The sequence below is a fragment of the Protopterus annectens genome, chromosome 3.part1 (assembly GCF_019279795.1).
Source record: "Protopterus annectens isolate FY-2018-M chromosome 3.part1, PAN1.0, whole genome shotgun sequence".
Classification (NCBI taxonomy): domain Eukaryota; kingdom Metazoa; phylum Chordata; order Ceratodontiformes; family Protopteridae; genus Protopterus; species Protopterus annectens.
Genome location: NC_056732.1, coordinates 1857381792 through 1857395155, shown reverse-complemented (window position 1 = coordinate 1857395155; position 13364 = coordinate 1857381792). Strand labels below are relative to the sequence as shown.

The window sequence follows — 13364 nt, the reverse complement described above, 5'->3', positions numbered from 1 at the left end:
GGTTCAGTGCTAACTTTACCCCCCTCTCACCCCCTAAAGGGCCCATATCTATACAGGAAGAATGCAGAGTACCTGTAATCACAACTACGCAGGTAAAAGCTGCACTCTCTAAAGCCAAAAACACAGCATCCATGGGACCGGACAACATCCCAGGCTGCGTTTTACATGAACTTCAGCATGAACTGGCTCCCCACTTAAGCACCATGTTCAATAATAGCCTCACATCAGGCTTTGTGCCCACTGAATGGTGCACGGCAACAGTTATCCCACTCCACAAAGGGGGAGCCACCAATGATCCTGGTAACTATAGACCTATTAGCCTGATGAGCCTGGTCTGCAAGGCCATGGAACGTATCATCATGGAACTCATAAAGAAAGACATTGGTAACCTCCAAACTCTGGATCCCACCCAGTTCGGGTTTGTGAAAGGCAGATCATGCCTCTTGAACCTGATTGACTTCTTTGAGGCAGTCACCAAAGCCGTAGATGAGGGTAAGGTGGTTCACACAGCCTATCTTGACCTCGCCAAGTCTTTCGACACCATCCCCCATTCTGGAATTATAGCTAAACTCACTAAACTAGGTATAAATCCCTACGTCACAAGATGGGTTGCCAACTGGCTCACTGACAGAACCCACACTGTAAAAGTTGAAGACTCCAAATCTGACCTCAAACCAGTGACAAGTGGAGTACCACAGGGTTCTGTCCTGGGACCTCTCCTGTTTGGTATCTACTTCTCTGAAGTACAGGCTAACACAGAATGCTTCTGGCTAACGAAGTTCACAGATGACTGCAAACTAGGAGCCATAGTCAAGTCCCCAAATTATGTGGACATCCTACAGAAGGGTCTCGCTGAGACAGATGCCATGTGTCAGAGCCATGGCATCAAGCTCAATGCCAAAAAGTGCAGTGTCATCCCCTTTGGTAAAAACTCTGTATCCATGAACTACCACATAGGCAGCAATCTACTTAACACTGAATGTGTGATAAGAGACCTTGGGACCCAGGTGGACAGTAGTCTCTCTTTTGATAGTCACATCGCCACAGTAGTCAGGAAGTCCTTCTACGTTGCACACCTCATCGTAAAAGAGTTCTTATCCAGGAAAAAAAGAGGTCATTGTTCCCCTCACTCACTCATTAGTCCCATTATAGAGTACAACGCACCTTTTGGAATGTACCTCACAAGACATCTGCAGCAGCTGGAAAGGCCACAGAAGTACCTCATAAATAGGATTACTGACCTCAAACAAATGCCCTACACTGGCCGCCTCAAAAAACTCCAGCTTTACTCCATAGCATATCGCCTGCTCCGAGGTGATCTCTGCCTAACATATGTCAAACCCAGAGCTGTTGGACATGCTACACCTAAAGAAATCCCAGTCTCTCTGAGCTACATGCTCTAGGGACCTAAACCTTGTCATCACAATAAACAGGACATGCTGGAGGGATAGACTCCTGTCCCAGAGACTTCCCATACTCTGGAACAAGCTACCCATCTATGTCAAGCAAAGTTCTTCATTAGCACTCTTCAAGAAAAATCTTGATGAGTGGATGGGAAATAGGAAATTCACCCCGGGGATCACTTCTGTGTCTCTGCTCGACAGTGGCACAAGAAAATAACTTTCTTGGGTGGCGTAAACCAGGGAACCTTGTTGGCTAGGCTTATGTAGGCCCTTGGGCCGATAGCCTAGTACCTATCTATGAACCCATGAACTACAATCCTGAGATCATCCTAGTGAAAATAGAGGAACAGGCCAAAAATCTGGACATTCTGCAGAAATCTGTAGAGTTGAGAGGTATGATCTTGACTGAGCAGCTGAAAATATTATGCACTAAGTGGTGGTGGTGGTGGTGGGGGGGCAGCAACATGAGTGATGTGCCCATTTTTTTAAATGCCAGAAAGGTTTGGGCAGCAGCAATAATACTTTCCGAGTACAAAACGGAACTTACTGACTTTATCCCTGCACAGAAGTGCTATGCAAAAACATGAAAATGTATGGATGTTGATTTACTCATACATTTCAACTGTCTAGATTTTTGCAAAGTGTCCAGACTTTTGGCTTATACTTTTAGTCTAGTCTTCATAAAATTTGTGGTTTTCTGGCAAATAACTGGCATGATCTGAGGACTGAAGTCACTAAATAATGACATGCATAACATTTGAGTTTCAGGCTTTTAATCCTTTAGGAAATGTATGTTAAAACAAATCATGGTATTCTAGTAACTTTCTAACTTTATAAGAGCAATATTTACAAAATGTCTCTATTTTGAGCCTTTGTCCTCCATTTTTTCAGGCTTTGTTCAGATTTCATGCACTAAGAGGTTGAGAAGTATGTTGTGCATGCAGCAGAAATTCATAAACTTGTCACTTGACTCCTAGCAACTAGCAATGTGAAGTCAAAGCTTAATGAGCCTGCCCATCTCATTAAATATTTATACAATTCTCTCCCTCCCTCCCTCCCTCAATAGTCTCACAACGTTATGTCATGAATATTAATCAGGATGCCTGCATGCTGTGGGGATATATTTCACGGGAGGACAGGAAGTGAGTACCTGTGGAAAGTTGAGTTAGAGAGTTTTGTTTCTTGTGGAGACGTTACAGAAATACTTTGATTTGCGTGTCTGTTTATCATTCTTCTGATTTGTATCCCTTACAAGCAGTAGCTGCTTCACTTTCTGAATAGTGTACTGCATCATGAAATTGGAGGTAAGAACTGAGCTAATGAGAAAACCTGCTTTCTGTGATTGTTGGCCTTTTGTTTATGAATGATGCAGTTTGTATTTGTGAGGCTTTTCTTCTGCAGGGACCTACAGAGGGAACTTTTATACAGTAAAGATCAGTTCTGCTATGCATCTGATCCTCATTTGTAAAGGATAGCATACTCTCGAGTCTGATCTCAGCAGTTTGTGTTGTGGGGACAGAGCCAGGCTGTTAAAGCTGGAGATAAAGGATGCAGATTGCACTAAAAGCTTCACTGGAAATTGCTTTACTTAAGTGAATAATTATTTGTTTGGTTTAAAGTGGCACTGCAAAGGATCTCAAAAAGTAAAACCAGAATTGAGCTGTGTCTTATAGTACCAGAAAAATTCTTATTCAGTAATCTTAACACCTCCAGTTGTTTATATATTTATTGATAAATGTATGCTTTTATCATGCTAGAAATTGGGCAAATACATTTTGTTGAGACTGTCCAAAGTCAGCAGCAAGTTGTAATACTAGTGTAGTGTATACTAGATTTTTGGTTAGCTACCCCTGACACATTTACCCAGTAAACCTACTGTTACAGATGTGTACGTTACCATTAGGCCTATTAACATCTGACAGTAGTGCTTTTTTTTTAAGCCTTATCGCACATATTTGTAAGTTATAGTTCTTTTTTTATATATAAAAAATTCTAGATTCCTCCTTTACACAGACTATGTTACAGAGTGCCTTACTGAAAGCATATGGTATAAAATGAAGAGTCAGATATTGTAAAGGAGAAACTATTTTTATGACTTTATGGACTCGTACAGTACATAATATATAAACATCTGGTATAACTGTGTGGTTAAAAGTCAATTTTTTGAATGTTAAAATTAAAATTTGACAACACTGAGACTGAAGCTTCTGGATCAGATTACTTGGCTACACCAATACTGTTACTGTGTTTAACTTTTAATGAGTAGTGTACAGTGCTGACATGTTTTGTAAAAAGTAATAAAAAAGTAAAAAGACAATAAGTAAATAATAAAACCAAACGTGAAATATAGCCAACCAGGCTGAAACATGTAAAACCAATGAAAATAACAGTTTGATCAAGCAGGACTAATTTATCATAAAATTTATTGAGTGCTTTTTTCTAAATGAAAAGTCTTCGTCAAAGTGACAAAACACACAGGAAGTGAAACATTTTATGGAAGACGCACCAACCCATATGATCAAAAACCACCAGCAAAGATTATTTCCCTTCTGTTGTGTTTCTCTTTCAAAATATAATTGATGGATACATAATCACTGAACCCTGGTAGTCTATCAGCAGCTAATTCCAGTTGACAAAATAATTTTTATTTTAGTAAATTATTTCACCGATTACTGCCCTACATACTTCTCAACCTCATAGAGCAAGAAATATGGACAAATCCAAAAATAGTAGGGTGACAAAAGCCCAAAAATAGAAGATTTTAAATATTGCTCTTCTTAGTAAGTTGCTAGAATAACAGATTTTGTGTTACCATGCATTTTCTGAAGGATATATAAAGTCTGAAACTTAAATGTCTGTCATTATTTAGTGCCTTCCATCTCCAGAGGTTTGACAGAAAACTGCAAATTATATGAGGAACAAACCAAAAATATGAAGCAAAAGTCTGGACATTCTGTGAAAATCTGGACAGTTGGGAGGTATGCCCCCTATCCTGATGTAGAACTTTCTCTAACACAAAAGAGAAACTTATTGAAATTCAAACAAACAGGACCGTGTTTAGACAGACAGTTGCTGTCATTTTTTTCATAGCATACATGCATTAGTATATTCTGTCCGTAAGCCTTTTCTCAGACTTCCCCGTTAATGAATGAACATGAGGTACATGTCACAATTTGCAACTAGGGATGTAAGCACACACAAGAGCTGCAGTGTGACATCAATTTATTTATACAAATATGATTTATAGTTTTTGGTTTTGCCATTGCAGGGTGGGGATGGGGGCTGGGGTTGTAATGGAGAGTAGGAAGTATCGGAGAATATCCAATGGTGCACTTGTAGGCTACTTGAAGGCAGTGGATATATGCGGAGCACCAGAACTGTATGTTTCCACCCTCTAGTTCTTGGCAGTTTGGTGGAGATACTGGGACATCCAATAGCTGATGTTTTAACACCTCCCCATAAATGGTTTACCCTTCACAAGACTAACTTGAATAGTGTTTCTGCATAGCAAGGGGTGTGGTGAATCCTGCAGTTATCAGGCAGGAAAGACTTTCATTAATTTTGGGAACATTGGATTCTGATGGAAAGAGCAGTGTACCAGTCCTGTAGACTGACCCTCTAAGGGTGCCAGGCAGGAAGAACTAACAGCACAGAGATTGTAGTGAATGAGTCTGCTGTATTACAAAGGATAGGTCTGTATGGAAATGGGTGCCAATCACAGCAGGGGTCATGTCCTCAGCACAGACTATGAACATGGAATCAGTATTGTGTGATAGAGTATGGAGAAGGAGCGACCAGGCAAAAGCCATGCATAATGAGCATGGACTCAGTGACAAAACACGCAGTCATGGGGGGGGCATGACTTCAGCTGACACAGGAAGTGACACAACAGGGAGAGGCTACAGCTCATGAAAACAGGATGGGGAATGTGCTTGTGTTTTCATGACAGGAAATGATGAGGTGCAGCTACTGTAGAGGCCTGACAGTTTTATTTAAAGAACTTTACACAGTTTTGTGGCACATATAACGTGTTACATTGTTACTGTGGGGAGTGTATGCTGCTCCTGCTGCTGTATAGGTCACTGATGAGGCCTGACTTTGAGTACTTTACACAGTTGTGGGGTACACATAAAGTGTTACATTGTTACTGTGGGGAGATTATGCTGCTCCTGCTGCTGTATAGGTCACTGATGAGGCCTGACTTTGAGTACTTTACACAGTTGTGGGGTACACATAAAGTGTTACATTGTTACTGTGGGGAGTGTATGCTGCTCCTGCTGCTGTATAGGTCACTGATGAGGCCTGACTTTGAGTACTTTACACAGTTGTGGGGCACACACGAAGTGTTAAATTGCTAATGGGGAAGATTACCTCAGACCTTTGGATGGTATAGAATGACATGAAGTCTAGATTCTGGAACAGTGGCACACATCAGCTATTATGAAAATTTTTTGAAGTAACGCAGTCTAAAACATAGAATGGGTGAGGATTACCATAAAAATCTAAGACAAACTTACACAGGCTAAAAGGCAGTGTGGGTAGTGGATTTTGCAGTCAGCAGTGGTAGTGACTTAAGCAAGTTAGAGGTGTATATACATAGCAAATTATTACAGAAAATTCTGATCACTGATGCAGACCTAAAAATGGAAGTATAGAGTCATTTTAGGCATTGGACTGGCCACATACCTATATACATACACAGCCACATAGGAAGGGGAATACAGATAGGAAGCTTCTTGTAAGAACTTGGAGAAGTGACTTATTCAGTCTAAAGTGGAGTGTACTTATCAGGGTATTATAAAAACCTGGGGCAGTAATACATTTGTACTAAAGGGCAGTACAGATAGGGAGTTACTTTAAAAATGCGGGATGGTGACACAACATGCATGCACTCATACTGAAGAAAAGTATGATAGGGAGATTTCTGTATAAATATTGGCTAATGATATTCAAACGAAAGGGGACTGTGGGGATGTGATTAGTAACATTTTCAGAACACAAAAAGAAAACTGTCATCTCATATCAGGAAACTTATACACCAAAAGTTATGACTTGACCTCTTTTGGCGTATAAGCTTCCTGATATGAGATGATTGTTTTTTTCTTTTTGTGTTCTGAAAATGTTACTATGAAGGGTTTTTAGACTAGCATGATCCTGATTGGAAGAAACAGTTTTTGATAGCCTTCTATTGGCTTTTTGATATGCTAAACACTTGATTCAATATGATAAGCTCATTGGTCCAGCTTGTTTCTGGATTCCTGCGTATTGGTCCTTCTTTGACTAGAAACTGTTATTATGAATGACTTTGAGACTAGCATGCCTCTGATTGGAAGAAATAGCTTATGATAGCTCCCTATTGGCCATTTTGTTATGCTAATTGGTTGTTCTATATGATAAGCTCATTGGTTTAGCTTGTTCCTGGGTTTTTGCTGATTGGTCCTTCTCTTTTTGTGACTAGAAACTGTTATTGTGAATGGCTTTGAGAATGGCATGCCTCTGATTGAAAGAAAATTGTTTGTGATAGTTTCCTATTGGTTATTTTAATACACTAAATGGATGGTTTATATGATAAGCCCATTGGTTCGGCTTATTCCTGGTTTTTGCTGATTGGCTGTTTCTTTTTAAGTTAACCATTGGTTAAAAGGGTGAGGATCTGAAGAATGTTTTTACTAAAACTGATTATCCATCCTGAATCTTGTTTTATACTACCTGGTTTTTATTTGTTTGTATTAAAGAATTTGGATTTTTATGCGACATGTCGGTTTCATGACAACCATGATCATACATCTCATCTTTTTTCCTGCATTTTTCTACTTGTTGAAACCACCTTTTGTAATGTAATATTTTTGTTTTATATACATTATATACAAGGTAGGAAGAGTTCCTAATGTTCATGTCGTAAATGCCATATACTTTTTCTGGCAGGAGAACTCGATAATAAATTTCATTCAAACTGTAGGACAGAGAAAGGTTATTTTAAGAATATAAAGAAAGGACATTAGAATGTTAATGAATGAAAGGAGGTGAGACTAGTAAGTAGGTAAAGCAGGAAGAGACGTAGGATACATCAAGAGAAAGCCTGTTAAGAGGGGAAAAAAAGGGAACAGAAATGCACTAAGATGGCTCGGAACACGGGCAGATCCAATTATTGGTTAGATGTTCCTTCAGCCTAGGCTTGAGGGAATAGTAGTGGGGTACAAGTCTGACTGCTTCTGGAATGCTGTTCCATGAGTTGGCATCACAGTGAGTATAGACTAACCCCATTAAATCTTTGAGGTTTGTAAATAGATAGTAGATACTTCTGACAGGAGCGTAGGTCACAAGATGGAATATAGCACTGAAGTAGTGATGATGTGGTTTGTGAAAATGAGGAGCTGTACAGCAATTTGTGAGTTAATGTTAGTTGATTAAAGGTGAGAAGGTGGGGTAGTTCAAGCCAATTTAGGGACTTGAGAGCATAGCACAGAATCTGACCACATGACTATCCATGGCTATCACAAATTAAAAATATAGATGCACATAATATGCTCATGTTCACCAGGCCTAAAACACATTTAGAAGCTGCATTTAGAGTCTCAAGTAATTAATACAAGTAAAATTCTAGAAGTCTTGGCTGTGGATAAGTTTAAATGGACAACCCTACTGTCTTTGGGGGGCATTCTAACTGACCCTAGGTCGTCTGGCTAGTTAGCTGTTTTAGTATTATTATCATATTCCATAAGAATTCTTTCAGGTGCAGCTTTTTGGTAAGCAGGTTAGCATGAACAGTTTTTGTTTTTGTTACAGGTACAATATTGTTTTAACCAGGCTGAACAAGGAGAGGGTCACAGTAAGCTGCCTGTCGGCTTACTAGAATCACCTAACATAACACAAACTCTCACTCCACCACAGTACAAATATGAAACAGTCATTGTCCATGCTCCTGTGTGGAACGACTGACGTGAGACTCTGACTACCTGAAAAAGAGATATAGAGAGCTCTGATTATGTAGCCCAGGCAGGTATGACCCCTGACCCTGAGCAGTATCCTTCCTTCACCAAGAATGATGCCACATATATAGAACAAGATGACAGATGATCAGCTTGGGCATTGGCTTAATGTCATTCAAAGGGATCAGTGTCTCTCTGCCTGGGATGACATGCTTGACACATATGCTTGACAAGCCACTGACGCTTTGCACCTCCCTGGCACCTAGGATCTGGATGGCTGTTCGCCTCCCATATTGCCCCTTTTAGCCTTTTTTTTTAGGCAAGGCTCAAATTCTAAAAACAAAAAACTAAAAAAATGAAAAGAAAAAAATTGGAAAAATGCTCTGCTCAATGCTCAAAATGCTGCCTCAAAATGCATTTCTCCAGGCCGCGACCAGTATGGAGAACGCGAGAACATGTGCTGTGTGCTGTAACTGAAACCTGTCTGAGCATCCCGGAGATTACCTCATATCATTAGGTTTTACCTCATATCCGGACCATACCACAAATCCCATTAAAAACATAGGGTGTATTCATACCATAAAAGGACCAACTCAGGTTGGTCATACGCATCTAAGCTTCAGATCATCCAACCACAACTAACCATAACAGGCAACTCTACAAATTGTAGCATGCTACAGGCCACCCTCTCAAACTCAAGAGGCCCACACAGCCTTCCTGAAGACACTGGAGGGTCCTGAAGACACTCCAGGGTCATCCATATGCTTCCATACCGACTCATAAAATCTTATAGACAAACTACCTAATAGCCAAGCCTAAACTTCCTAAATTCATTTCATCAGTTGCCATGGAAACTAATGCCACAACACTAACTAGAGACTGTTCCCACAAGAGGAGAAATAGACCAGGATCACATCAACAACATCATGAAAATGGGGAATAATGTGATCATACTGGAATGGGTCTGAAATCCACATGATCATACCTCAATCTGAAAAGACCACCCCAAACTTCATAAAACAAACAACACCCAAAGACTCTCTTCTAAAACTTCCAAACTCTCCCTCACTCAGTGGAGAAACAACCAAGCAAACTGCCCCTTACAAAGTGGAAACCACAACCTCAGCGGAAGCCATGGAAAGCTTTATGACTCCTCAAAACAAGACAGAAAACACAAGGGCAAGCCCTTGGAAACCAAAACCCAACACAAACAAAGGGCAGACAAAAAGAAAACCAAGGTTAAATGAACAACCCAACCATAAACAAGAAGTTAACATGATAGGACAAAATTAAAAAAAAGAAGTGCAAAATTTTGAGAGAAAGGAAAAATAAAATCATCATTACAATCAAAAGGACAATCACATATAAAAAAATTTAGCAGGGTGAAAATGAAAAGGAATGCCTTTTACATCAAAAAAGTCCAGTTAGGTCTTTGAATCCGGAGATGGAATTAACTTAGAAACTGACAGAATCAGTGCAAACTCACCCAAAATCAAAGGCCCCTCCAACAAATATACAGCAGCAGCCACCCCACTCAGTGCAAAAGGCCTAAGCTGCTCCCTCTAAAGAGAGCCCCAGAGCATCACCCAGAAATCTGAGTGTGCGGTGGTCCCCTACCTGCTTAAACAGCAATTAAATTAAAACCGGAAACAGAGCCCTAATGGGACTTATCTAACAAATGGTATGATCGCTCCGGTGCTGTGCTGTTGGTGGTCATTAATAAGGAAAGGTGGTCATCCAGGGCAGCTGTTTAATCTCAGCCTACTACAGGATACGTGTGCCAGGAAAAGCGTGGCTGATCTGACTGCAGCTCATATGCAACAAGATGGGGCGCCTCTAGTCTTGGACATAAAACCACAAGGTCAGAGTTGCAAAGCAGCAAAGATACTGGGAATTGAGCCTATGGAGGCCATTATAAGAGGACTGCAGGCTACTTGCAGGCCCATGAGACATTCCAGGCCTTCAGTTTAAGGGCCTTTACTAATGACAAGTTTTTTGAAAGCCTCGAGGCAGTCTTGGAAACCTTCCCAAGGCCATTGATGAGGACTTATAGTCCCATACGCAGTATGTACCTTGTACCAAACTTATTAAACACAATATGCTTAGGGTATTAAAAAAAAGACAATGGCAAAATGTTCTCAAGTACAGGCTATGTCACAAGTCAAACTGCAAAGTACAGTAAGGACAGTAGGCCACAGGGGGTACCCCTGTCTGGCCATGTCATCGCGTACCGTCATGTAGTTGGTCCCTTGTTCCTCGGTACTTTGCCTTATAGGCAAAAGCATATACTAAAAAGCCCACTGGCCAAAGAAGGAATTTAGAACACTGGCCAGGGCCAGAACTGCAAAAAGCCGGTTTTTGGAACCAAAACGATAGGAAGTGTAACTTCTAAGCTTCTAAGTTGCCACCCTTAACACAAGAGGATTCACTTAGGCCAGGAGTGAGGCCAAATCCACTAAGCACAGAAGAGGTTATCAGGGACCTGGGGAGCCTTAATGGAGATTCGCCTTCTCTGATGACCCTCACGACCACAAGACTGCAGAGGGAAAAAAGTTAGCTCATTGTAAAATAGCCAGTGAGGATTCATCTGATATATCAGTCAGACATCCCTAACTATGCTCTATTCATATACATACTGTGAGAGAGAAGTGAAGCCCGCCTGTTCCAGCAAGCAAAGACAAAACCTGCCAAAATACATGCCCCTCCAAAAGACTCCAACCAAAAAAACTGTAGAGATTGCGAAAACTGTATGCTGCTGCCAGTAAACTGGTGGGCCCAGCTATTATTCAATTTATCCATAGGAGACAAGGCCATATGTGCCTGACATACAAGGCCATGTCCAACCCCACCTAAAAGGCTCTGTCCAGAAAAATCTTCAAAAGGGATAAATTTACTTAGGAGCACTCGACTTATATCTCTAGCACGGACTGGGGGAGGCGCAGCAATCACCTAGCACTCTCTGCTTTTTCATATAAGGGACCCCCAGAAATCCAGAAATTTGAGCTAGGCTTGCATAGCGCATGTCAAGAGAAAATGATGGAAATCACCTATGAACTACAGGGCACATCCAAAAAATCATCTGTGGGGTATTTTTGGACAGGGGCACAAACAAACTTTTAATAACATGTATTTTTGAACTGTGCAGTACTTTATTATGTGCCCTTTTCTAGATAATTTAAAACAAACCGTTTCAGACACTAACATTTACTATTTGTTTGCAGGCAAAGAAACATACTCGGTGAAGGCTTACTATTAGACCTAGATACATGCACATCTAATTTATAATTTGCTATTTCAGTTTACAACAGACATTCTACTAAAACTGCTTGCAAGACGGTAGACACGTGTTCACTCTGTAAAACTCCCTTTCTGTTGATGACAGGGATTGTCCTTTTACAGTTATCTGCAAACAGAATGTATAGACTGTTACTTGCATTATTTACTTGAGGGTCTAGCTAAGTTACAAAATGTGCTTTAGGTTGGTGGACAGCACTGGGCTGTAGCGTATTATGTGCATCTGCATTGTTAATTTGTGATTTATTAACTGCAGTTACAAGTCAGGCTGACACAGGATAAGTTAACAAAATTAGGTATCCTTGAAAATGCACAAAACTTTTTATTACAAAAACATAAGGCAATTTATCCATAACAGTAATAATAATAGCAAATCCATTCGTAATTTCTTAGTGTTGTAGGCAATTCAGCAGCTACAATTCTCATGAAAGTATTTTCAGAAAAATCAGGTACACCCAAGTTTTGGCTTCTCAGGAAAAGTTCAGTAACTGAGAGAAAAAAAAGTTGCACTTTCTTCAGGTCAACCCTTCTCACTGCCACACAGATTATTTTCCCATAAATCCCTGTTGTGGACACAAATGTGTATAAATGTTTTTGAAAGAATCCATTTTTACTGCAGGAATAATTTGTTTGGCCACTACTACTTAAAGGTTCCTCTGTTTTATAATTTCAGTACTCAACTTATCACACAGTTTGGAGCACGTTATCTGCATCTTTAGGAACAAAATTCCTTTCTATTACATTAGAATAATAAATTTTAGACATTACAGTAATAAAAAATGATTCATCTGTCAACTGCAGTTCATCAATTCGTGTGGAATTATCTCAGCAGTCAAGCCTGTAAGTAAGAGGCTTTAGCTTCAAGTTGCATCAGGACATACAGTTTTTTCTTTGTTTGAACCCAATTAAAATTTGCTTCTTTCAGACAATGCAAAATGTTATTTGGAAAACCAACCATAATTGAATGTTAAACTTAACTCTTTAGCCAAGTGATAGCTGTTGTTAAACCACACAGTACTTTACACAGAAGTTAGTCCACTAGGGTACTGAGGTTATACCCTTCTCTTTTTCTCTGCACTGTAACAAATCCAAGCAACTTCTCAGTGTGTTTGCAGAGCTGATGCGGTGTGAACCCCTTCACCTTAGAGCTCTTACATGCATTACAGACCTCTCTTCCACTTTCGGACTCCAAGGTTTAGGCAGTCTCTCTGCCTCTTCTTGGCTCTGCCTTAATCCTTTGTTTGGAGCTCTCCTTCTTATCCTCTGTTTACCTGGATGATGGGACATCTACTTCTTCAAGGAGTAGCTGCCCTAATATAGCTCTAGAGGCAACTGTTACTTATTAATTGCTATGGATATGGTTTGCCTGCCTGTTCCAGTCTACCATCCTACCTCAGACTCTGTGACACATACTCCTCTACAGTCAGTAGCGCATTTCCCTTTTTCTGTCATTATACACATCATCACGTTTCATGTTTTACTGGCTCTTATGTGCTTCTTTTCCACATTTTCAAAGGTGTTTTCTTTTTTTTCTGTTAAAGTTATGTAGAGGTTAATTGCAATGTTCTTCAAATGCAGATTGTTATTATTGATGGATAAAAATGGTTGATAGTGGGATTTTGAAGGCTGTGAGGAAGATGGCATCTTGTGACTAAATGTGTAGTCTGTATAGCCTGCACTAATTGCCTGTTATGCAGTAGAAGAGAGTTGATGCACTGGTAAATAACACAGTCTTATT

At 40.1% G+C, this 13364-nt stretch overlaps 1 protein-coding gene across 1 annotated transcript in view; it reads left to right on the top strand.

The window, feature by feature from the left end:
• Positions 1–2551: 2551 nt before the first annotated feature.
• The window catches only part of LOC122798769 (zinc finger protein 436-like), a 101866-nt gene continuing 91053 nt past the window's right edge, over positions 2552–13364 (top strand). The window contains exon 1 of the mRNA XM_044067880.1: positions 2552–2707. Within this exon, the coding sequence (XP_043923815.1) occupies positions 2696–2707 (12 nt within the window). The 5' untranslated portion in view covers positions 2552–2695. The remainder of the gene's footprint in view (positions 2708–13364) is intronic.